Below are 26,820 nucleotides of genomic sequence, written 5' to 3' on the forward strand. Positions count from 1 at the left end.
AACAGCAGCTGGGACATAAGGCTAAAAACTGCTGAGCACTTAACCAACATTGTGGTATGGATAAAGACATTTAAAGAATATATATGTGTATACACACACACACACACACACGGGAATGGCCTAGATTTATTTTTATATATATATATATATATATATATATATATATATATATATTGAAAGGCAGAATTAGAGGAGAGACACAGAGAGAGATTTTCCATCTGCTGTTTCACTCTGCAAATAGCCCCAGTGGCCAGAAGTAGGCTTGTTCTTATGTAGGAGCCAGGAGTTTATTCTGGGTCTCCCACATGGGTGCAGGGTCGCAACCACTTGGACCATCTTCCATTGCTTTCCCAGGCACATGAGTAGGGATCTGGATCAGAAGTGGAATACCCAGGACTCGAATCAATGCCCATAGGGGCTGCTGGCGCCACATGCAGGGGATTAACTTGCTATGTCACAGGCGCCAGCCCTGATAGAGGCATCCCTCTGCATCGTATTGTGGCTTATTACTGTCATGGCGTAACACATATTATTGTAGATAGCTGAGTGGCCAAACTGCTTTTCCTTTGAGCCTTCGCCTCTAAACCCACATTCAGTCCTGAGTTCAAACAGTCCAGGACTTTCTGCTACTGAACCCATCTCTTCCCTTGTCATTGCTCCCTCTGGATTAGAACACACGAACGGCTGTAAAGAGGAAATCTTTATCTGAGTCCATTTCCTTTCCTATAATTCAAAAACTTTCACTTTTCTCCTTAGTAAGAGAATGCGTCTAGAGGCAGGTGTTGAGCCCAGTGCTTTTGTCTCCTTCCTGTAGGTGAGAAGAAAGTCCCTGGGTCCCTGCCTTCCATGGGAATGAACCAGAGCCAGTTCTTGGCTGTTGTGGCAATCGAGAAAATTGGTGGGTGGAAAATCAGTCTCTCATCGGCTTCTCCAAATACATCCAACATCAGTCAGTCAATCAGCAGCTTGTCTGTGGAGTAGCAACAGACGGTGTGTGTTTGCTAAGAATTCAACATTTTTCATGTCAGATCATAAAATGCCACAAATAAAAAACACAGGTTTGTTACATGGCATAATCTAGGCTATCCTCATCAGACATCAGGTATTAATGAAAGTGCATTCATGCAGCATGCTTTCCCACTGGTTCATTTCTTCTTGTATCTGGCTTTTGCAAAATGGTGTGCACTGAGATGGGTCCTGTGGTCCGCCAGGTTAAACAACAGGTTGTGACACCTGTATCCCATATAAGGCTACATGGGAACAAGCTCCACCTCCACTTCCAATCCAGCTCCCTACTAACACACCCAGGAGACAGAAGATGCTCTGAATTCTTGGACCCTACCACCACATGGGAGACCTGGATGCAGTTCCCGGGTCTGGCCCAATACTAACTGTTACAGATGTTGGAGAGTGAATCAGTGGTTGGAAAATCTCTCTCACACTACCCCTTTCACTTCCACCTCCATTTCTTCTTCCTCTTCTTCTTCACCCTTTGTCTCTCTCTCTCTCTCTAACTCTGACTCTATGCCTTTAAGATAAATAAATAAATATTACTTTCTTAAAGACAGCTACAAAGAAAGAGGGAGAGATGACGGACACAAATCTCTCATCCGCTGGATCACTCCTCCAAATAGTTAACAGCAGCCAGGGCTGGGCTAGGTCAGGGCCAGCAGCCAGGAGCTTCTTCTGGGTCTCCCACATGGGTGTAGGGGACCAAGCACTTGGATCATGCTTTACTGCTTCCCCAACAACAGCAGCAGGGAGACAGATGCGAAGTGGAGCAGCCCAGGACTGGAACTGGCACCCCTGTGGGATGCCAGTGCTGCTGTAGGCAGCAGATTCACCCTATATTGTTCTTGTAAAAATGAATTTCTCCAAGAGCGGCATGGATTTCTGCTAGCAAGGGTCCAGCTGGACCTGGTGTTTTATCAATGAGGACATGATAATGAGCACATCCAGCATCAACAGGGACGCAGCGACCATGACTGTGAGGAACTAAGGATTGCAGGCTTTCCTGAACTCAGAGGTCTTTCAAAGAAATGAGTCTCTTGTGTTGTCAGATACCCACTCAAGAATTTATTTCCAATGGAGATTTCATAAGCGTTGGGACTGGGTAAGGTTTAAAGATGGGGCCATGGCAGTGCATGTCATCCTGCCAGTATTGCCTGCTTCCAGGGGAACAACATCCTCTGGTGTCAGAAGACCCAACGGAGAAATCCAACCCAGGCCAGCCCTACAGAGTAAGGCCTAAACCCTGGAATTCCTGACCTAGGCTCAGAACTGGGGAAAGTTCCTAAGCCTCTCCCGGCTTATTGGCTTCAGACTCCCTACTCCTTTCCATGGACACCACCTAGCACATGCCAGATGAAGCAGTGGGTGCCATCCATGGCATAGTGGTTAAAACCTGGGCGTGCAGCACTAGCATCCCCTATGGACACCAGTTCAAGCCCCCACTAGTCCACTTCAGCAGCAGAGGATGACCCAAGTTCTTGGGCCTCTGTAACCATGCGGGAGACTGGGATGGAGATCCAGGTTCCTGGCTTTGGCCGGGCCTAACCCTGGTGTTGAAGATCTCTCTCTCTCTCTCTCTCATTCTTTCGGTAACTCGGCTTTTCAGATAAATAAATAAATATTTTAAAAACAAACTTTTTCACCTCTCTCAACCTGGAGTCAATGTTGCAGCCAGGGCATTTCCTCTCATTTCCAAACCTGTGGTCACACACACACACACACACACACACACACACATACACAACCGCCACTACCATCACCATCACCCAGGTAGTCCCTTCCCCTAGTACTAAGCCATGGTCTGTCAGAAGTAACACAGGAAAAACATACTTCCCACCCTGGAAGAGAACAATGAACCTACTATCAACAAAAAACAGAGTATTTTTGGCATGCTCTTGGAACCATAGGAGAATAACCCTTTGCACGAGTTACCTAGGCCCATCTTTCCATCATCTGGGGCCCCATCTCTTTCTTACACCTGTGGTCAGTGTGAATAAAAAGCAAGCATTAACTCCATGAAACACATATGTCCTGTACTTCCTTTGGTAAACACAAAGCCACATTTAAGGAAGGAAAGACAAGCATTGAGAATCAAGTGCAGATTTAAATGACGAAGGCCAGTGTCCAGTTCCACGAAGACTCCCACGCTGGGAGTTATGTAGGCACAGGAGCTGGAGTGGCCTCCCTCCCTCCCTCCCTCACCCACAGGCCAAACAGCAAAGGCTTGCTGCTTTTTCCTTCAGGGCCTTCCCCGCCTTCAGCATTCTCCGAGGTTAATCTGATAACAGGCAGAGGCTCAGGGTTTCACAGCAGGCCTCGCCTCTCCCATGACCCTGTGCCATCCAAGAAACAAAAACATCCCTTCTACCACATCACACTGACTGCTCCCAGCAGATTAAGCAGGGAGCTGAAGACAGCAGGCAGCAAAGCACATAAGGGGAAAACTTCTGGTATGCACAAGGGCAGGAAAAGAATACAACCAGCTCCTTAGGGAATGGCGGCAGTGGCTTTATCCCACGTCTACTATCTTCACAAGCCTGGGGATCTGCACATGTGTTCGCTCACTCACTGCTTTCACAGCCCGCTGCCAGACTCGACCCTCCAAAGTCACACCCCAGCACTTCCTGCAGGTGAACCTGAGAGACATTCTGTGAACCCTCCTTATTGCTTGAGCTCATGAAAAAGTACCAAGGTCTGAGCGGTGGAACATCTCCAGCTAAGCCAATAGAGCTGGAAGCAGCACAAGACAGCTACATCCTCCCCCCTCGCTGTGGCAGGGGACACTCTCATGGCCCATACCTGGTCTCGCAGCCTCTCCTGGTGGCCCATGATGGCCGTGGCATGATGCGGGTACTTCTGCTTCAGATGTTCCAAGAAAGCCTCTCTCTTTCTGTCCATCTCAGAGGTTTGCATTCCCAGGATTTCTTTGGAACTCCGGGCCCCGCCTAGCGTGTGCCTTCTTGGAATGTGGCGGGAAGCCTTGGAAGCGGCAAGCCGGCTGCTCCCGTTAGCAAGGCGATCCTTGGCCCTGCGGCATTCTGCATCTTCCGGTGCCGTCACCTGGAGGCTGCTCTTTCCCGATTCTGAAAGAGAGAAAAACATGCTCATGAATCACGAGCTCACACTAGACATCCCTTTTGCAGACCGCCAGGCTGGGGAAGCTGCAGCCTGTGTTACTCTAGAAATGGAAGGTGGCAAACATTTTTGCTCTTCTCTGTTTTGAAGCCGGATGGAGAAAGAAAAATGCCTAATGGAAATAAGTAGTTAAAAGTATCCTTTCATCATAAAGATAGAGCAGTAAAAGGTGTAATTAGGACCAGGGAACTAGGGTTAGGGTGCAACATGTCAGACTACCACTTGTTAACACCAGCTTCCCATATTGGAACAATGGTTTGTGTCCTGGTGGCTCCTCCTCTTCCAATCTTCCACCCTGCCGATGCAACTGGGAAAGCAATGGAAGATGGCCCAAGTGCTTGGGCTCCTGCCACCCACACAGGAGACCTGCAAGGACTTCCTGGCTCCTGGCTTTGCTGGCCCAGCCCTGGCTGTTGCAGCCATGTTGGGGTTGAGCCAGTGGATGGAAGATCTCCCTGTCATCACCACCCCTCATAGCTCAAATACATCAATAAATCTGAAAAGGAAAATAACTCTATGATGTCTGATTCGTCCCCTGAATATCCTTATTCCAAACAAGGACACTCAGCCAGACAGGTTTGGGGGCAAGAAATTGGGTCATTTCTTAACCCTCACCTATAATTACAGCAATATTCACTCCATTGATTCTGATGGTCTCTGTATCTTTAATTGCAGTTTCACTCCAGTAACCAGATTTTAATGTTTTTATAATCCGCAACACGAGTTTCATCACCGAGGGCAGCCACAGTCATCACCCTGTGATGTGACCTAAGGCACCCTATGCTATGACAGGTGCACACCTGACAGGACAGGTGCCCCCGGGAGCAGAAGCCTGCCTGGAAAGCACAACATGAAAGGCCATGGTGGCGGGGGTTAAGGGGTGCAAGGGAGCGGCTGAGACACCCCTCACTCACGGTAGGCATCACCTACAGAGCGCAGCCTTCTTGCCTGGTCTAGCTTTGATCTAGACTGCCTCTGTGCTACCCTAACGGTATAGGCTGATTTCCACTGAGGACAGATCAGGGAAAGCACACAATTCCAATGCCCAGCATGCACAGGGAATCCCTGCTCTGTCTCAAAATGAAAGTCTGGTTTGAGCGCTCCATTTCAATGAGAAACAAGAGCCAAAAATTAGGAGTCAGTTTTATAATGCGGCAGGGAAAGCTACTGCCTGCAACTGCGGCATCCCATATGGGCCGTGTCCTGGCTGCTCCACTTCCTATCCAGCTTCCTGCCAATATATCTGGGAAAACAGTGGAAGATAGCCGAAGTGCTTGAGCCCCTATATCCACACTGCGGACCCAGGTGGAATTCTTGGATCCTGGCTTTGGACTGGCCCAACTTTGGCTTTGTGGTCATCTGCAGGGGCAAGGAGAGAAGGAACCATAGGATAGAAGACTTCCCTATCTCTCTCAGTCTGTCTCTTTATCTCTCTGTAACTCTGTCCTTCATAAACAAGTAAGTCTCTTAGTAAACACTGAATGAAGTGTAGTAGGAGTTTGGTACAATGGTTCAGTGACAGCATTCTGTGTTAGAATGTCTGGGCCCAAGTCCTGGCTTCGTCTAACTCCAGCATCCTGGGAGGCAGCAGGTAACGGTTCAGGTTGTGGGTCTCTGCCTGGGAGGTCCAGATGGAGTTCCAGGCTCCTGGCTGTGGACTGGCCCAGCCCCAACCATTGTGCACATTTAGGGAATGTTTCAGCAGATGGAAGATAACTCTGTCTTACTGATTTTCAAATAATTAGGGGAATAAATCTGAGAATAAATAAGTAAAACATTTCTGTTTAAAGGGAGAGAAAGTAAGAAACATTGAGAAGCACAAAGTAGGGGTGGGAGATGGACGGATTTTCTTCACAGAGCACAGTTCTTATCACCTGCAGTGCAGTTACAGATGCAGGTGCACTGCACCGCCCACTGCATTCCTGGGAAAGGCAGGTGGCTGGGCCTCAGGCATCCTGACCATAATTCCAGACTCCAAACAAGTTACACCTCTCACCCTCCTCTTCTTCACCAAAACTGGGAGCGGCTGAGACAGCACTAGAGCTGTCCACAGTCTATTTAACTTCATACTAGTGTTTAAAAAAATGCTAATGTTTAATTTGTCTATGCTTTATCTTTAAAAGTGCAAAGAGGAAGGCCTGGCATGGTGGTGTAGCAGCTCAAGTCCTCACCTTGAACGTGCTAGGATCCCATATGAGCGCTGGTTCTAATTCTGGCAGCCCCACTTCCCATCCAGCTCCCTGCTTGTGCCCTGGGAATCCGTTAAGGATGGTCCAAATCCTCGGGACCCTGCACCCACGTGGGACACCAGGAAGAAGTTCCTGGCTCCTGGTTTCGGATTGGTACAGCACCGGCCATTACAGCCACTTGGGAAATGATTAATCAGATGGAAGATCTTCCTCTCTGTCTCTCCTCCTCTCTGTATATCTGACTTTGCAATAAAAATAAAACAAATCTTTTTTTTAAAAAGTGCAAAGAAAGCAGGTGTTTGGCTTAGAGACCTCCAGCCCAGAGTGCCTGATTCAAGGCCTAGCTCTAGCTCCTGTCCCCAGACTCCTGCTCATGTGTACCCTAGAAGGCAGCTGGTTCAAAAAGTTGGGTCCCTGCTACCTACGTGGGAGTTCCAGAATCCTGGCTGTGCTAGGTTGGCTAGTGAGAGCATTACCAGAGTGAACCCAGGGATGAGAGATTTCCTTGTCTTTCTAGACAGAAAAGTATAAGATTCAGGATTTGCCAGTTCTGCTCACGTAAATCTCAGAGAAACACAGACCCAAACTATATCCAGGACACCAAGCAACAGGTGTCTCCCAAAGTGCTGAATACCAACAAATCCCTTAAAAGCGATGCTCCCTAAAGTTTTCCCCTGTCTGGGTCCAGGACTACAGGAGACAGGTACCCCTTGGGCAGACACAGGAAATGGTTTCCTCTCCTGCTGGTTCCTCTGTGCCAGTCCTCCCACCCAGATGTACGTTTGGGGATGGATTCTTGTTTATACTTCCGTTGTCATTACACTGCTAATTATAGCATCTCCATCAGCCACTGATGGGGAGAAACACAGCCAACCTTGTCAGGTCTCCTACTTTGTGGCAGTTTCTGCAGTAAGCATAGAAGGCAAAGAAGGTAAATTAACTGTAACTTAACATACCTACACTCCCGGCCAGTCCTCAGACTCAGAACATGGCTGTGTGTTTTGTTTGTTTGTTTGTTTTTTAAGAGTCTCCTCCTTAATCATATACAAGGAATAGGATCTAATGACCAAAACTAGAAAATTCCATCTCCCCGGCTGAGAAAGACATACACAATCTAAACAGGGTTCTCTTACCCTCTGAGTGTGTTGGCTATGTGTATCATAAATGCCAAAAACTGCTTTAGATTTTGACTGGACATTGCTGACTTCCACGGAGATTTTTGTAAGATGATTTTTTTACATCATCAAAATAACAACCTTTTTTTTTTTTTTTTTAATAATCCAGGCCAGGCACAGGCACTGTGGCACAGTGGGTGAAGCTGCCTTCTGCAGTGTCAGAATCCCATATGGGCGCCAATAAGTGCCAGCTGATCTACTTCCAGTTCATCTGCCTCCTAACACACCTGTGAAAGCAATGGAGGACAGTCCAAGTGTTTGGATCCCTACATCAACATAGAACACCCAGAAGAAGCTCCAGGCTCCTGGCTACGGCCTGGCCAAGTCGTGGCCCTTGTAGCCATTTGGAGAGTGAATCATTGGATGAAAGATCTTTCTGTCTCTTCTCTCTGTAGCCTTCCAAAAAAAAAAAAAAATCTAAAAAAAAAAAAAATTTACACAGGCCAGGGCCAACATCATGATACAACGGATCAAATTGTTGCTTACAACGCTAGCATCCTATATGACTGGTTCAAGTCCCAGCTGCTACACTTCTGATCTAACTCCATGCTAATGCACCTGGCAGGGCAGCCAAAGATGGTTCAACTACCTAGGACCCTGTCACCCACAGAGAAGACCCAGATGGAATTCCAGGTTCCTGGTTTTGGTTGTTCTAGCCATTTGAGAAAAGAACCAGGGGGAAAAAGTTCTCTATCTCTCCTCTCTCTGGCGTTCTCTTTCCATAACTTTGCCTTTCAAATGAGTAACTCTTAAAAAAAAAAAAGTACATATTACACAGGCCTGCCACATGCACAGTAAGGATACAAGTTTATGCACTTCCAACCCCAACACCCAGCTCTACTTTGCTCTTGCCACGCACACTCACACACCATCCTGCTCCATTCAGCCATCATCAGAGTGTGTCTGGGCATCCAGGCAGCAGGGACAGAGCCCCCTTAGGGACAGAGGAGCCTTCTCCTCTTTGTAAGCAACTGGGGAAAGAGCTGGCAGGAGCAGTCATGGACAGCAGCGTCCATCCATCAGCACTGACCACAGAGCAGCCCCACCCTGCATACCCTCCAACACCCGCCCCACTTCTCACATGCTTTGCCCTGGGGAGGGATGTGCCAACCTGCCACAGCTTTCCTGTGTGTGTGTGTGTGTGTGTGTGTGTGTGTGTGTGTGCATGCTCTTTTTTCTTGGCTTATGGATTTTTCCTAAATCTCTGTAGTTGTCACACTAGACTTAGTGGGGGGTTGGGGACTCGCAGCTAACAGTACCTACTGTAGGTGGGATGGGTTGGGGGCTCCATGTACAGCTCCCAGAGCCCCATTCTGCCTTGCGCATTACTTCACCCCCACCTGTATCCTACCCATCCCAGCCCCAGCCCCAGCCCAGGCACCTCTGCTCGGCTTCCACCAGCACCCAGCACTGTCCGGCGCCCGACACACAAAGCCACCTTCCAGACAGCCTGGACACCTGAGCTCCAGCCCTATGCAGAGAATGTGGTCTTTGAGCGGAGGGAGGACAACCATGTGGGGTCATGGAGAAACAAGGGCAAGGGCAGGCTGAGGACACCGAGGCACAGTTCCACAGCTGGGCAGCCAGGGCCCTCCTGCTTCCTTCTCTCCCACTCCCTTCCCCCACATGAGAAACACAATCATGCTTCTCGGGGCAGGAGGCGCTCTAGAGGCTAGCCCTCAAGTGCCAGCGGCTGTCTACTGCTTGCTATTCTGGGAGTCCTGAACAAGAAAGACAGGGTTCCCGGCTTCCTCTTCCTGCCCCTCCCAGCTGTTCTGCATAGCCTGCAGAGTAGAAAGCAAAAGTTGAAAGCCAGTAGCAGCACTTTCATCCCCCAGGGTAGAGGGGCCTCTCCCACCTCCAATTCTCGCCTTGCTGGAAGGAGGAAGCAGGAGATGCAGAACTGGAGCAGACAGGCAGGGATCCCAAAAGTTGGCACCAACACAGGAAGCTGTGCAGGCATGTAGGAAGGTGGACACTCTGGTTCCTCTACCTGGGTCAGCTGACACCCAGCACTGCACACTGCTTGCCACCAGAGCCAGCCCCTGCACTGACTACAGGTGTCAGTCTTACTTCAAGGTTGCAGAAAGGAGGCCTCACTATTTGTTTTGGTTTTTTCATTTGTTGTTTCACTCCCCATAATGGTCCCTGATGGCCAGGGCTGCACGAGGCTGAAGCAAGGAGCCAGGAGCTCCACCTAGGTCTCCCATGTGGATGGCAGGGGCCCAAACATTTGCCCTACCTTCTGCTGCATTCCCAGGTGCATCAGCATTGGAAGCACAGCAGCTGGTTGACAAACTGGTACCTATACAGGATGCCCAGCATTGTAGGTGATGTCTGAACCAGCCAAGCCCTACCCTGGGATCTTAGCTCTTGAGGAGAATGTGTTAGATCTCGATCTCTCTCTCTCTCTCTCTCTCTCTCTCTCTCTCTCTTTGCCCAGGACGACAGTAAAGGATCCTGCAGAAATCTCCAATGTGCTGCAGGATGGTGCAGCAACTGGACATAGTGCCAGCAGGAGTCTCCCAGGGGACCAGCTGGCCATGAATATCCCCTCCCGGCCCACAGGGAGAACTTAACCTTGATCAAGCCAAGTCACTGAGGTTAGGGGACTGTCACAATGACGAGCCCATCTGACTATGTGCATATTCCCCTAGGAGCCACTGAGGACCATCATAAAATCACCACCACAGAGCAATTACTGCTTACAAGGCTGTTACACTCTTTTAAAGAACTGTAAAGGGCTGGCTTTAGGGCAGTGGGTTAAGCTGCTACCTACTGGCATCATGTCAGCGCTGGTTTGAATCCCCTCTGCTCTGCTACTGATCCAGCTCCCTGCTAATGCTCCTGCAAAAGTAGTCGAAGGAGTACTTGCATCCCTGCTACCTACATGGGAAACCCAGATGGAGTTCCTGGCTCCTGGCTTCAGTCTGGCTTACCCCCAGTCACTGTGTTCACTGGAGAGTGAACCAGCAGATGGAAGGTCTTTGTCTGGAAATTCGAGGACAATTCGAGCTTTTGAAATTTGCTCAAAATTTGCAAAAAGAAATTGCAAATCCACAATTTTCTTTTTGTCCTTCACATGCATTTCCAGTGAACTTTTTGCAGAACTCTCCTAAAATACAAATGTCACAGTGGGGTCAGTAGGCTTAAGGACAAAACACAGCAAGGGGAAGGACATCAATGGGACTATTTTATTTTTAACGATCTACTTGAAACAGAGACTCTTACACTTGCAAGTTCACACCCCAAATGCCCACAGCAGTTGGGGCTGGGGCAGGCTGAAGCCAGGAACTCCATCTGGGTCTCTTGCATGGACGACAGGGTCCCAAGCTCTTGAGCACCAAGCAGTGCCTCCCGGGTGCTACAGCAGGGAGCTGGATCGGAAATGGAACATTCCAGCTCGAACCCTGAACTCCATCACAGGATGTGGGCGTCCCAAGCTGCAACTTCACCTGATGCACTTTAACACTTCTCCCTGATGGGGCTCTTTGAGAGGAGACACCCCAACACGGTTCTGTGCATCAGTGACTCCCCAGACTCCGCCAGAGCTGCCCGTCACCGGAGGGGTGAGCGGCAGCGGTAAGGGACACAAGAAGTGTCAACAGAAGTCAGAGCAGAAGCGGAGAGCTCAGGGCGCCCCCTATAGGAAGATACAGCCATCACAGGCATTGTCCTTTCACAGGGGAAACAAACTGAGAAACCCACGCAGCAGAGTGACCGTCCCACCAGTCACTGTGAGAACCCACTCTGCACTGGGCACTATACTGCCAAACACATCCACACTCCTATCACCTGCCAGCCTGGCTCTTCCGTCCTGGAGCCCTTAGCCCTCCCAGCTCTTCCTCAACTGGCCATATGCCCCAATTTGCCAAAACACCTCTGCCTTACAACTGTTGCCCAGGCAGAATTATTTATAGAGTCACCTTTCGCATGCACTTCGGGGAACAATGAGCTACATGATCACCCAAGGGATCCTTGTCTATCACAGACCCGATAGACTCAAAGTCCCCAAGGTGCCAGCATCAACTTTTCACTCAATAAATACTGACGGAGTGCCAAGCACAGGCAGGTTAAGGCAACGCAGCACAGGCGTGGCCCTGGGTAACCACCTTGCACAGTGTGACAGCCCCACCACACACAGCAGAGGGCAGGGATGCAAATGGACGCTGTAGCCAGTGTGTACCTGAGACACTATCCTGCCTGTGGTCCCTGTGCCAACCCACAGGCCCTTTGCACTCTTTCCCAATCCCCCTAGACCTCTGAGGACTAAAATGTGCCACAAGCACCCCCTGTTCTCTCTCCTCAACTCCAGCCCTGGACACCCAAACCACATCCATGTCTCCCTCTCCACTGGGCTGTCCAATAAACTTGTGGATTTTCTCTCTTTTTTTTAAGATTCATTTATTTTTATTGCAAAGTCATATATACAGAGAGGAGGAGAGACAGGAAGGAAGATCTTCCGTCCGATGAGTCACTCCCCAAGCAGCTGTAATGGCTGGAGTTGCGCTGATCTAAAGCCAGGAGCCTGGAGCCTCTTCCAGGTCTCACACAGGTGCAGGATTCCAAGGGTTTGGGCCATTCTCGACTGCTTTCCCAGGCCACAGGCAGGGAGCTGGATGGGAAGCAGGGCCACCAGGTAGAACCAGGGCCCGTATGAGATCCCAGTGTGTGCAAGGAGACAACTTTAGCCACTAGGCTATCATGCTGGGCCCAGACTTCTGGAACTTAACACAGCCCAAAAGTTTCCTGTTCTCTTCACTCCCAAATCACAGTACCCTCTTACTAACTCCTTTTTATGTGAGAAGCGGAGTGAATGGAAGGAGAGGGGCTGGTAGAAGAGGTGAAATGGAATCTTCCATCTGCTGGTCCCCCCCTCCACCGCCAAACGACAGCAACAGCAGGGACTAGGCCAGGCTGAAGCCAGGCTACAGGAAACCCATCTGGGTCCCCCACATAGATGCGGGTGCCCAAGCACTTGGACCATGCTCTACTGCTTTCCTAGGTGCCTTAGCAGGGAGCTGGATGGGAAGTGGAGCAGCTGGGACATGAATTAGCATGCAAAAGGGATGCTAGTCTTGCAGGAGGTGGCTTTACTCACTATACCACAGTGCAGGGCTGCAGGGCCTCATGTCCTAACCTTGGAAAGCATCTGTGACTTGTCTGTTTCTCCTATGCCCCACACCTAAACTTACGGCTTCACTCTGAATGCACTTGGAGACCCTGCCATCTGCCATAACCCTCAGCTCAGACCAGCACCAGCAGGCGGCAGCGTCCCTGCCCCTCCCATCCGTATTGGAGATACATACCTCAGGTGTGCTCCTGCTCTTGCTTTGTCAAAGCAACACTGACCTGCTGGGCTCCATGCCCAAGCTCCCCTGCACCATTTCACAGACCCTGGGTGTCCAGGCTCACATTTTCTTCCTCTCCTCCCTCTCCCATGCTCTTCTTTGCAATGTGTTCAATCCTCACTGCTCTCTCTCTCTCTCTTTCTCTCTCTGCCTTTACCTATATCTCACTCAGTAAGGTGTCTCCAGGCTAACTTATTTATAGGTTCGCCCCCACCCCACATGCCCTGCTCCCATCTCTGCTTCACTTCTTTCCACATCTTTATTTCCATCGGATAAAATAAATATAGTATGGGACCAGCCTAGTGGCTCAAGGGGTTAATCCTCCTCCTGCTACCAATGGAATCCCATGTGGACATCAGTTCATGTCCCAGATGCTTCATTTCCCATTTGGCTTCCTGCTTCTGGCGTGAGAAGGCAGTCGAGGATGGTGCAAAGCCCACCTGCATGGGAGACCCAGAAGAAGCCCCTGGCTCCTGGCTTTGGATCAGCTCAGCTCTGACCATTGCAGTCACTTGGGGAATAAATCAGCAGATGGAAGTATACTCTCTCTGTCTCTCCGTCTCTCTATAAATCTGCTTTTGGAATTAAAACAAATAAATAGTTTAAAAAATGGTTAAGATGGTAACTTTAAAAAATTAATAAAAGATGCCCATTAAATCTATCCCACACCATTTAAAGAATATGGTTACACTTATAAAAAAATGAATTGTTTAGCCCAAATCCAAACAATTAAATTTAGATTTTGGATAAACAAGGACATTTTCAGCATAGAAACATTCTATGGGATACAGTCATACACATAAAAAATGTGGGATTTTGATAAAATTCAAATGTTGCTGACATCATTCTATTTTTGATTTGTTCAGTTTGGCAGCCCTACCATCTTATATGCTCTATCAATTTTTTTACTAACTGGGTCACTATCTACCTTTACTGCCCCACATCCCTCCCTAATCAGGACACTTAGAATTTAAGTTCAAGGGCAGATGCTTTGGCATAGCAGTTAAAGTCAAAACTGAAATGCCAGCATCTCATCCAGGATTTGGTTCTTGTCCTGGCTGCTCCATCTCCAACATACCCTGCTCTCCTGGTCTTGTGCCAGGGAGAAGCAGCATGCAGTGGCTCAAGCACTTGTCCCACCTCCAAGAGATCTGGATAAAGCTCCTGACTCCTGGGCTCCTGGTTTCAGCATGGCCCAGCACCAAGCACTGCAGCCATCTAAACGGGGGTGGTGTTGGTGGGGCGACTAGAAGCTTGAAAGATCGCTTCCTGGAACTGCCCTTCAAAATAAATATATCATCTTAATACAAAGAATAAAAGTGCAGCACAACCTTGTATTCTCAGTCCACTGTGCTCACAACAGAGAGAAGTTCATAGCAGATGTGCAACAGACCTGGAACCAAGGAATAAAGGAAGCAGGGCAGTATAGAGACCCAGCTCCAGCGGGTCCCTCCAGGCCTTCCAGACACCTGTGAATTGCTGCAGTTGTTTGAGTTAGGGCCCCTCCTGCTGCCCCCTCTGGAATCTGGGTCATTTCCCAGACTTTGGGTCCCTGCAACAGGATTCACTGCTGTCACCCACAAGAGGTGAAGGGGGAGAGAGGGCAGCGGAGAGTCCCTCTGGGCCCTCTCTGCCCACCCCCACCACACTTCAGCAGTGCAGGATCTGGTTCCCTGGGGGTCATCTGTCTCTTGCATTTCTTCTGCCTGGCTCTGCTCCGCATGTCCAGCGGGGATGACTCACCCTCAGTTCCCTTCCGCCTGTTGAAAGCACACACACCTTTGCCTCCCAGCGCGCCCTCCCTGCTCCCACGCACAGCCCAGCACTCCCGCACGCACACACACACACACACGCGTGCACACACACACACACACACACACGCACACACAGCACACATACGCATGCCTTTTGTTCCCCACTGCCCCCTGGATGAACCTGGGGCGGTTTCTGATCCTGCTGACTCCGGGATAGCACAGGGTAAGCTGTGGAGCGCACAGCAGCAGGAGCCTGGGAGGGGGGTGGACAGGGAGAAAAGCTCTCTCACACACACCCCAACCCCACCCCACAGCTAAGCTTTTCCTTGGAACAACCCTACAAAGCTTCTGGAAATTCCCTCTGGAAAACACAGCCAGATGATAAATATAACACCATGAAAAGAAAAGGACAGAAAGAAGTTATACGAAACTGTCCCCTTAACTCCCAACTTTTTTAAAATGACAACAAGATGCGAGGCAGCTGCCCCCAAGAACTCCTGGTACCCCTAAACTCTGCCACCTTCTTCTCAAAACATCCTGAAACTTGGCATCCCCTAGGGTGCGTGCGTGCGTCCTGGAGTCGTAATGGGATCCTTGCTTATCCGCAATGAATGGAAACCCAAGAGCAGCAGCAGCTGCCCGAGGAAACTCCTTCCTCCGCAGATGCAGTCCAACTGCTCCCTAGGTGGATCTGTCACCATTCCCCACCCAAGGGGAAAACAGAAAGTCCTAAACCTCCGGGGACAAAGTTAACCTCCAGGAACCCCAGTCCTGCGGAGCCACCACCCCTCCTGCTCCGCCCCACCGAGGAGAGCTTGGGGCTCTCCGCCCGCAACAGTGCGCAGCAAGGCGGCGCACAGGCGGGAGAGGCAGCGGCGCACTCCGCCTCAGAACCAGTCAGCCCCACTCACCCTGAGGCCGTCCGCTGCCTGCCCAGCCGGGAGGAAGGCTCGGCTCCCCACTCCGGCTACCCTGTTCTGCCATTGTCCCTGCCGGCTTTGCGCGCGGCGCAGGCTCTTCTGTTCTCCTCACAACTTCAGCGGTGCAGCCCCCAGAGCTCCCGGAAAGCGCTGGAAAGGGGCCCGGGCTGGGGTGAAGGGAGGAGGCGGCCGGGCGAAACCCCACCCCAAACTCTTCTCCAACGCGCCGCTGCGGCTTCTGTTGCTGCTGCTGTGCAAATTCTCTAGAGTCGGCCAGGGAGATCAGCTGCATTCCAAGGCCTCCACTCCTCTCGGGTGCCCCTGGGGGCCCTCCCAGCCAGCCAGCCAGCCAGCCTGCCTGCGCACAGGCCCCCAGGGGACAGCGCTCTGCTCTGGAGGCGGTGCTGTCTGCCCGGCCCGCCGGCCCGCCAGTGATCGGCCGGGAAGGGGCCACCTCTGCAGGTGAGGGCCCGGCCCGGCCCTTCTCACAGTCCACCCTACAACTCGCCTTGCCTGCGAGCCCCAGGCTGGAAAGCTGCAAGTCTTCTGGGCTCGGGGTGGGGGTTGGGGGCACCTAGGAATCCAAACCGCAGGCAGGCCCTCCTTCTTGAGTTCCTTCAAAGAAAACACAACTATAAAAGAAAGGAGGCTGAGGTGCTTTGAGGAACTTGCGTACTCATTAGCATCTGCAAAGAGGTGATGAGATTTGCATAGAGTCCCTTACTATCCCTGAAGGGGGGACTGTAAGAGTTTTTACCCAGTGGCTTTCACTCCCTACCTCCCCCCAGCATTCAAAGACTACACAGGGCACTCGTTCGCATACATTCAAACACAGGCATAGTGACGCACAGCACACGCGCACGCTTACACCACACACGTGCGCTCACAGGCACGCACACTTACATACCCACGGATACCACACACACGCATGTATGAATGTACCACACACGTATGTACTTACACACATGCACATTCACACACACGTGTACCCATGCACGGATATCACACACACACACACTCACACATGCTCTCATAAGCTCATGCCCCTGTTAAGCCCGGATCTGAAACATGAACCAGTAAATTAACCTCTAGGTGGCTCTGATTTATGACTTTAAAACATCTATAATGCTCTCCTCTGGATGGCCAGAGCCAGACCCAGCATACACTGCTTCTAAACCACCTACAAATATTTATGTTGTTCTTTACACTGTCCTTACAAAACTGGCAAATTTCCCAGAAAGTGAAATTAAAAGGGAAAAAAAGAAGATGAGAAGATCAGCAACATTAGCTCTGCTATTCCAGAGATTCACAAAACAATGCATAATTATAACTAGTAGCACAAGTGTGGCCTTTAAAAATCTTTATTTACAGGTCCACTGCAGTAGCCTAGCAGCTCAAGTCCTGGCCTTACACATGACAGGATCCCATATGGGCATTGGTTCTAATCCCAGCGGCCCTGCTTTGTAGGAGGACATTGTGACCCTAGAAGGTCAGTGAGCACAGGATTACAGTTGCTTGGATAATATTTGGAGGAGAATAACCAAATGGCTACCTTTTGAATACCTTATTGGATATCATTTGCATAAGAACAGTTGAGTGGACAGTATGTATATGAGAACACCTGGTGGAATATGCTAGACAAAAGAGTTCCCAACAAAAGCATTGATGGTTTTGTTGATGAGCTCAATACTTCCTCCCTTATCCTGTATGGCCCTCAGTGTATAAAGTTTGATGCCACTAATAAACTACGGCTTTTGACCATCAGTCAGGGTCCACGCGTGTTATTATCGGCTCCGTGCACCAAGTCCATCGCTGCGGGACAGCGACACCGCTTCCCATTCAGTTCCCTGCTTGTGGCTTGGAAAAGCAATAGAGGATAACCCAAAGCCTTGGGACCCTGCACCCGCGTGGGAGACTCGGAAGAGGCTCTGTGCTCCTGCCTTCGGATCGGTTCAGCTCTGGCCATTGCAACCCCTTCGGGAGTGAATCAGGGGATGGAAGATCTTCCTCTCTGCCTCTCCTCTCTGTATATCTGACTTTCAAATAAAAAATAAAATAAAACCTAAAAAAACCCCTTAATTTATGTATTTAGAGGTCAGGGCAAGAATGAGCAAAAGTGAGCCAATAAGAGAGGGAGGCAGAGGGGCCAGCACAATGGCTCAACTGACTGAACCTGCACTCTTAAGCACAGCATTCCACATGGGCGCCAGTTTGTGTCCGGACTGCTCCACTTCCCATCCAGCTCCCTGCTTATGACCTGGGAAGGCAGCAGAGGATGGCCCAAGTCCTAGGGATCCTGCACCTATGTGTACTCAGCGAGACGTGGAAGAAGTTCCTGGTTCATAGTTTTGAATTGGCTCAGCTCCGGTTGTTGCAGCCACTTCGGGAGTAAATCAGTGGATGGAAGTTCTTTCTCTCTGTCTTTGCTTCTGTCAATCAGCCTTAGGAAGGAAGGAAGGAAGGAAGGAAGGAAGGAAGGAAGGAAAGAAAGAAAAGAAAAAAAATATTTTTTTATAAGAGAAAGAGAGGGAGAGAAGCATCTTTTATCTGTTGGTTGGTTCACTCAACAAATGCCTGTAAAAGTCAGGTGTGGGCCAGGCTGAGGCCAGGGGCTCTAGCCTGGTCTCCTATGTGGGTGGCGGAGCCCCTTGAGCCAGCACCTGCTGCCTCCCAGGGTGTGCATGAGCAGGGAGCTGGAGTCAGAAGCTGGAGTCAGAGAGATGCAGGAGCCTTAAACCAGGCACTCTCCTCTAGGATGCAGGTGTCCCCCAGTGGCAACAGCTTAACTTGCTATGCCGCGATGCCCCATGTGCTATTTTAACCCAGAGTGGCCACATCTTTCAAGAGAACAAAGGACAGTGGTCAGCCTGCCGGCCATATTTGACTAGTTTGCAGGTCATTCGGGTGAGCGTTCACATGGATTCAGGGGCTAGATTGTGACCATGAGAACCATGAGTGTTTGGACAGCAGTGCCCTTTCAAGCTACACTCAGGCAGATGTCCTTACAGGAGAGGGGGTGAACTACAGCCTCATGGGGGAGTGGAGCAGGAAGCTCGTCATCTCCTAAGGATTGTCAGGAAATCTGCAAGGTTGGTGAATCTTCTGGAAAACTATAGTAGTGCCCTAAAGGCAGTTGGGTTTTACAAGGGCAGATTACTCAGGGTCTGCATAACTTTGCAACTGGACCACCTGGCAATCTCACTTCAAGAAGGAAGCCTTAGCTGTTCCCTTAGGTATGGAATGTTCTTGAAGAAAGTGTCCTGTGTGTCCACACCCTGGGGTTCGGATAATCCCCAGTCTGATTCTTAAACAGGTGTGCTACTGTGGGGTTGTCTATGCAGACAGGAAAGGAAGTGGGGTGGGGAAGAAAAAGAGAGATTGCAGGAACCAATAGCCTGAGCCTGCCAGATGTCCTGCAGCCAGCTAGAGGCTCCTGTCAGTTGACACAGTACAGAGGCAAACAACCCCCACCCCCGGGTTAAAGGAGACATCAGAAGCCTGCAAAAGCAAGCAGCAGCCAGAGCAGCACCCTGCCCCCAAGGCCCTTGTAGCTGGCTCAAGGCAGACCAAAGAGCACCCTTTGCGGAAGCCCAGGCTGCTCTCCCAGTGGGCGCTGCTTTGGAAAGTGTCAGAGGAGTCCTTCAGGCCTCTCTTCCCACCTTCCTCTTGGCCCAAGAGGATCAGAATGCGCCCAAGCAGAAAGAGAAAAACCTTTAGCATCAAGCGTGTAGGATGGGACAGGGATGATCTAGACCTGCAGCCACAGTGACCACTGATGTCAGAAATGCTGCAAGTCTGGGGCTGTTCTGTAGGAAACAGCTTCTGGGGCCAGCTCATGTGGGACTATGGCCTGTGTCCCTCCCCACATCGGAACCGTTCCTGAGAACGCCACGCCCACCACCAATTTCCGTGGACAACAGAGCTGTGTTCTGCCATCCAGACGAAGCTGGTAACTCAGAGCTTCATGGAAAACACGATTGTTGTGAGTGCAGTCGCCGTGGAGAGAAAACACTATTTGGACGAGAAGGACATGATGGTTTGGGGCTTAATTTAATTTCTGGCTTTATAAATTGGCTATGGCAAGTACATCTGCCTCCTGCCGCCCTCTGATATGTACTGTGAAAGGCACAGGGACAGTGGGAAGAACTTGAACTTGTATTTTTCCCCATCATCTGAAGGGGAGTCACAACGTCAGCGAACTGCATGTTCAACTTGGCTTGTGTTAGCTAAGACAGGTGCAGGTCTATTTCTTGGTCAGAGGTTCCATAGGTTACAGTTTGAAGTTTAAAATGTGCTAACACTCCAAATAGTGTCATCTATAAATGAAGATGAATAATGAGAAAAATAAGAGGTGCTAAAAGGCACCGGTGAGGTTTCTCTCATAGGTGATCTATTATAGAACCAAACCATTGCTGCTTTTTTTTTTTTTAATTTTGAGATTCATTTGAGAGGCAGAGTTAAATATAGAGGCCAAGGGGACATAGAGAGGAGTGGGAAGGGAGAGAGAGAGAAAGCGAGATCTTCCAACCACTAGTTCACTCCTCAAATGGCCACAATGGCCTGAGCTGGGCCAGGCTGAAGTCAGGAGCCCAGAACTCCATCCATGTACCCCAAGTGGGTGGCAGGGCCTAAGTAGTTGGGTCATCTTCTAATGCTTTTCCAGGCACATTAGCAGGGAGCTGGATCAGAAGTGGAGCAGCCAGAATTTGAATCGGACCTCATAAGAGATGCCTGGGGCATTACAGGCGAAAGACTGACCCACTGTGCCACAACACTGTCCCCACCTGCATCATTGGTTTTTGGTAACGGGACTTCAATGGCATCACTGTAATGGGAATTCATCCCCAGACTTGCCAACCATTACCAATGACTTTTGAGACAGGGCTGCAGACTGCATGTCCACGCCTTCATGGAACTCTGTCCAGGGAGCAAAGCAAGTCACATCAAAACATCATGAGTCGTATTCATTCATTTCTGAAAACTTTCAAATCTGTTAAGAACAAGGCCATTTAAAATGAATTAAAAGAAGCACACAAAGGCCATAGTAAACACTTGCCACAGCACTCCAAACTGAAACAAAACCCGAGGGAACACCAACAAGCCCACGGATGGTTCCATCATGGGTGCATCAAGTTTACCGTGCCACTCAGTGCTGGCTGCTGAATCTTAGAAAGGACTGTGAAACAGCTGGGAGACATTTGCTCCAATGAAGCACAGACTCCCAAGGCTGGTGCTGACGGCAGCACGTCAGGTGGCCGGGGTGACATGATCCTTCAAAATAAACCAGGGCACACGGTATGGGGGAAGGGAGAAGGGAGGGGGAGGAGGACGCTATTAATAATCACAACGGGATGCTATGGAAGCAGGACTGACCCCAGGGAAGCCAGTACTGACAGACAGCCGCTCCAGAGAAGCCCCCACGCTCACTGGGTTTCCAAGGGTGAAACGCACGCGGTGTCATGTGCTGCTCCTCTCTCCCCCTTCTGGCAAAAGATCCTCCAAGAGAACATTAGGCATTAATGAGGAGACTCACCGCAGCTGTGACTGCAAGCTCCCCCTGAAACAATGGGGCACTTCCAAGCAGAAGCTCTGCCATCCAAGGAGTGTGCATTTCTGTCTGGTTCAGCCTTCAGAACAGAGTTTACCCTTTGGTGTTAAGAGCCAGAATCTCACTGGGTAATCCTGCAGGATCTCTGCCCCTACTTCCGGTACTGCCTTACTCGTACTTCTTTAAACCTTTTCCTTGGCAGGGTGGGTGTGTCTGGCCTGGCGGATAAGGGACACTAGAGGACGGCTCTTACTCCGTGTAAGTGAACGTGAGTTTGACTACCAGCTCCAGCTGCTGATTCCAGCTTCCTATGGATAAGGTGGTGACGGCTGTAGTTGTTGGGCTCCTGTTTCCCATGTGGGAGACCGAGATCTGAGTTTCAGGCTTCAGTGCCAGCCAAGAACCATTGCAGGCACTGGGGGAGTAAAGCAGCTCATGGGAAGATTTGTTCATTCTCTCTCTCTCTTGCTTTTATTCTTGCTTTGCCTCTGTCTCTCAAAAGAAAATCCCCCTTGGCTCCAAGGAGATTTGTCTGCCAAAATATAAGCTGCCCCCACAGGCCACCCAACAGTCCAATGTTCCCACCCAGCAGTCTGGGGACTTTCCATCCTGCCCTATACAAATTCCCCATATGGGTGCAGACCAAAAGACTGTCCTTCAATCCAATGTGTTAGTGCTTCCAGTAGACTGGCTGGCCTTTCAACGCAGACCATGATGTTCACTTCTTTTGCCTTGCTTGTTTTGATCGCCTTTCTGCGTGGGAAGATCTAGCACCGCAGACCGAGTGGCCATCTGCACAGCATAGCGCCTGGGACATGGCCTTAAGCTCGGCTCTCTGCTGCCCACAGACGTGGGCTGCCTTCCAGGTGGCAGCCTTGGTGCAAAGGGCATCATGAGAGTGAGCAGAGACACAGCCTGTTCCACAGAAGAGCCTCCGTGGAAGCCCAGGGAGATGCCTAGGGAGGGTAGGGACTTCCGAATTAACAAGCGTTCTGTTCATTTCTTCAGTTTCAGTGTAGAATGTCTGGGCAGGCGTCTGGTGCAGTGGTTAAGATTGCTTAAAATGAGGCTGGCATTGTGGCATAGTGGGTGAAACAATCATCTGCGATGCCAGCATCCCTTATGGGCACCAATTGGCGCCCTGCTGCTCTGCATCTGATCCAGCTAATGCACCTGGCTAAGGGCTTAGGCCCCTTCCACCCATGAAGGCGATCTGGAAAAAGCTCCCAGCTCCTGCCTTGGGCCTGGCACAGTCCTGGCCGTTGCAGTCAACTGGGTGTGAATCAGCAGTTGGAGGATTTCTGTCTCTTGCTTTCTCTGTGGAATGCTTGTTAAGTAAATAAATCTTAATATGACAAAAAAAAAAAAAAAGAGACACTGCTTGGGATTCCCATCCTGTTTCTGCCAGTGTGCACCCTTGCACCCTTGCACCCTTGCACCCTTGTACCATGGTCCCTCACCCCCATATGGGAGACCTGATGGGGTTCTAGGCTCTTTACTTGGGCCTGGACTTGTCCAGGATGCTGTGAGCATTTGAGATGTGAACCACTGAATAGAAGATTCTCTCTCTTCGAAAAACAAAAAAGTGTATTTGTTGGAAAAGGACTTCCTGTGCCTGGATTTTGCCCCTGGGCTCTCCACATAAGACTCAGTAAGCATGAATGGAGGAGAACCAATCTCACTCCCCAGACACTAGGACCAGGTAATTCACTTCCCCCTTGTGCTTCTCCTGCCCCCATTTTCCAGATAAAGAGACCAAGTCGCAGAGAGCTAATGAGTCAGGCTCCCCTACCCCACCTGTCTCTTCCTGAAGTTTTGAGGATCTTTCTTCCTCTCTGCTTATCCTACAAAGTCAGACTCAGTTACACTAGGTGACTTTCTGTCTCACTGTATTGTATGAGGAAATTTGGGTTGTTTGGGGATGGGAGGGGGCTGGATCCTAAAAAGACTGTCCCCTATCCCTAGCCCCAGTGTTGAATTCGGGTTGGTGTTACATGCAAGGCACTGTTCTCGAAGCCAGGAGGCACTGGGGAGCTCAGCCAGAAGCAACCCTCAGAAGCTGCCCACTGGCAGTCTGGTGCTGGGCACAGTGACCTTGGAGACCAGAGCCATCCAAAAGAGGGGAGAAAGAGACCCTGAGCAGGAAGGGATTTCTGGGGCATCTGAGGATGGAAGATCGGGAAGGAGAATGTGGGGCTGCCAGGGCCCATCCTGGAGGTCACCTGCTAGAAAGCAAAAGTGCAACTAAGTGTCCCTTGGTGAAGAGGATTTTCCATCTGACTTCCTTGGGGCCTGGGAAATGCAACATATCTTGTCTCCCCAACCAGGGCTGGCAAATGTGGGAAAATGGGCCAATAGCACCCTTTCCTCCCAATTCCCTTCCCACTGCCAATAAACAAACAAACAAAAACTCACAGAAAATGGAACATAGATAAGCCCGTGTTGGTGTAAATATCTTGGAAATGCATGCATACAAAACAAAAGCGAAAAAAAAAGGCCATCAAAAAGTTCATGGAGAACCCAACGGATATTGAAACTAGGCATGGATTGCACAGGTTTATTTTTGCCTTCCATGTCTCGGTCCTGTCTTCCCAGTGATGTGTTGTACACCCTTCATCCCTGTGTGTATCTCTGGCAATGGAGGAGCACCAGCACAGACTTGGGGGCAGCTGCAGGGCCAATTCTTTTTTCCAGCTCCCAACCTCACACCTTTCCTTCTGGTCTTAGCAACAGCAGCAGGGAATGAAGTGTTGTAAGCTGTAGGGGAGACACAGACCGGAGGCCTGGGGATGCCTGTGACCTTGGCACTGTTAAAGCTATGAGAGCTCATAGATCCCAGAGGGCTCAGGGAGCTTGGGATGGGGTGGAATTGTGGGGTGAGCCATGGCTCCAGCCCTCCTGAGACCACTGTGCTCGGCTGGCTTAAGGGCTAGCATCCCCAAGATTTATGTAACTCTTGAAAGTCAATCAGCTGCTTCAGAAGGTAAGCATTTTTATAGTTGGTTTCTTCTTTTATGAATGGTCTCCCTACACTGAATTTGTAGAATTTAAGGCAGCCAGGGAGGACATGGAGTAGCAGTAAGGGAAACAAGTGCTTCCTAATGGATTCATGTCTGCAGCCAGCTGTATTCCCAGGCTCCCCTGTGCATGACCATTTGGAACGCTTCTGGATGTCAACCCCAGCCAGACTGTGGTCCTGTCTAACAGAGCTGCATTCTGGAAAGTCCCAGAGGGAGAGTCAGAAGGTTCTAGATGTTCCCAGGGTACAGAAACATGGGTGCTACAATAGTAAGGGCTCCAGGGAAACTGGATTAAGCTGGTCACCCCAGAAGTTGCCCAATAAGGTTCTCTAAGCAAGACAGCAAGAAAAAGTCCTGAGGCCATTGAAGACAGAGGGACAGAGAGGAAGATGGGCAGTTAGCAGCAGCAGCAGCCATGGTAGAGAAATTACTGTACCGGAAGAGCTGAATCAGGGTTTGGGCCAATCCCCATTGGGTTCCTCCCAGAATGGCTGTGAACTTGAGCTGCCAGTTGTACCCTAAGTGCCAGGGAAGCCCCGTCCAGCAGCTCAGGAAGCCTCAGGAAGTGGTGTCCTCGTGCTTATTCTTGCTTTGTGGAAAAGCAATACTTCAGCCTCCTGGTAGGCTTACTCCTTATCATGTGAACAGGTTGTAATCTGTGGATGCCAGAGACTGCTGGAACAATGCATAGAAATGCTTCCAAAATGAATAATAAACACAAACACAGCCTGCTTCATCATCTTAAGCACACACACACTCAATGTCTGCTGCCCTATTTCTGCAACAATGTCAATTATTTATAGTGAAAAAGCACCTTGGGGAGTGGCTAGCAAGATGGTGTACCAGATTAATCCTTCACCTGTAAGCACCATATGGGTACCGATTTGTGTCCCAGCTGCTCCACTTCTAATCCAGCTCCCTGTGGATGGTGGCCTGGGAAAGCAGTAGAGGATGGCTCAAGTCCACATGGAGACCTGGAGGAGGTTTCAGGTCCAAAGTTCCTGATTTTGGATGGACTCAACTCTAGCCATTGTGACCATTTGGGGAGCCAAACAACAGACAGAAAATATCTCTGTCTCCCCTCTTCTCTGTAAATCTGCCTCTTAAATAAAAGTAAATAAATTAAAAAAAAACCTGAGTGTTGGTCTCTGCCTTTGAAAAGAAAGATGATACAATTAAAAACACAAACAAACAAAAGAAGGCCATTGGGGGCTGGTGCTATGGTGTGGTAAGCTAAGCCTCCACCTGTGGCACCAGCATCCCAAATGGGTACCAGTTCATGTCCTGGCTGCTCCATTTCTAATCCAGCTCCCTGCCTATGACCTGGGAAAGCAGCAGAGGATGGCTCAAGTCCTTGGACCTCTGCACCTACATGGGAGTCCCAGAAGAAGCTCCTGGCTCCTGGCTTCAGATCAGCTTAGCTCCAGCCATTCAGGAAGTACAGCAGCTGATGGAAGACATTGCAGTTTGTGGAGTGTTCGGTTCACATCAGGGGTAACGGTGGTGTCAGCATTCTCTCGCTTATTTGGTCATTCATTTTAAAGTCACCAGGCAGTAATTTGCCAGTGATGACTGTCGAGGATGCTGACAGTGATAAAGGGAGCCACAGACCAGAGAGCAGTCCCTACACTGCCTGGCATCATTTACCTGTTCCTGTGAGACTGTGTGGTCTTCAAGGAATAAGAACAGCACCTGGCAGCCATCCCTGAATCCCTGGGTTCCAACTACAGCCTTTTGCACATCCTCTCATGTTTTTGGAAAGAGGAGATTCAAGGAGGAATGGTGAAGCCATTAAGAAGAAGAAATATTCAAGTTTACCAAGTTGGAGGAAAACACACCCTCACAGACATGTAGGCTAAAACAGCGAAAAGTGGGCAGGAGGCACAGTGCAGTAGCCTAGCAGTTAAAGTCCTTGCCTTGCATGCGCCGGGATTCCATATGAGCACTAGTTCTAATCCCGGCAGCCCTGTTTCCCATCCAACTTCCTGTCTGTGGCCTGGGAGGGTAGTTGATGACGGCCCGAAGCCTTGGAATCCTGCACCTACATGGGAGACCCAGATGAGGCTCCGGGCTCCTGGCTTTAGATCGGCACAGTTCCAGCCATTGTGGCCATTTGTGGAGTGAATCAATGGACGGAAGATCTTCTTCTCTGTCTCTCCTCCTCTCTCTATTTCTGACTTTCCAATAACAAATAAATAAGTCTTGAAAGAAATAAAGAAAAAGAAAGAGAAAGAAAGAAAGAAAGAAAGAAAGAAAGAAAGAAAGAAAGAAAGAAAGAAAGAAAGAAAGGAAGAAAGAAAGAAAGAAAGAAAGAAAAGTGGGTAGAAAAGGCTTTGGAGAGAAAGTGACATAGTCACGGAGGACGGATGGAATCTCCCAAGGCACATAACCTCTGACAGAGCCTTTCAAGTCCTGGGAAGATCAGGTGCAGTGGCCGTGGCCTGGGAAAAAAACAAGTGCAGTCTGCTGGGTAGGGAGAAGCAAGGGCTGAGGGGAGGCAGGCAAGCATGGCAGAAAACAGAGAAATTCGCAAGTGGAACAGTGAGAGGCAGGAGACAGCACACTTCCAATAGGGTTAGGTTTGAAGAGTGTTTGGATTTCAGGTGAGAAGTTTGAACTGTGTGCACTAGGCAAAGTGGAGAAGGCACAAGCCCACCAGTGATTCTGCCCCAACATTGGAGGCTGTGTTCAAAGTGGTGAATTGGAGCTGGTGTTGT

General features: G+C 49.9%; 1 protein-coding gene across 12 annotated transcripts in view; it reads right to left on the reverse strand.

Annotated features, from left to right (window-relative positions):
* The window catches only part of KIAA1217 (KIAA1217 ortholog), a 372,896-nt gene that overhangs the window by 216,783 nt on the left and 129,293 nt on the right, over positions 1-26,820 (reverse strand). For 2 of the 12 annotated variants that reach the window (XM_058669603.1, XM_058669601.1), the window contains exons 1-2: positions 15,527-15,815; positions 3,811-4,094 (exon numbers count right to left, since the gene is read on the reverse strand). In XM_058669603.1, coding sequence (XP_058525586.1) covers positions 3,811-4,094; positions 15,527-15,599 — 357 coding nt within the window. In that variant the 5' untranslated portion in view covers positions 15,600-15,815. Of the gene's footprint in view, positions 1-3,810; positions 4,095-15,526; positions 15,819-26,820 lie in introns of those variants that run through there. The other 10 variants (XM_058669611.1, XM_058669614.1, XM_058669612.1 and 7 more) reach the window with 7 other exon arrangements.

The sequence above is a fragment of the Ochotona princeps genome, chromosome 10 (assembly GCF_030435755.1).
Source record: "Ochotona princeps isolate mOchPri1 chromosome 10, mOchPri1.hap1, whole genome shotgun sequence".
Classification (NCBI taxonomy): Eukaryota; Metazoa; Chordata; class Mammalia; order Lagomorpha; family Ochotonidae; genus Ochotona; species Ochotona princeps.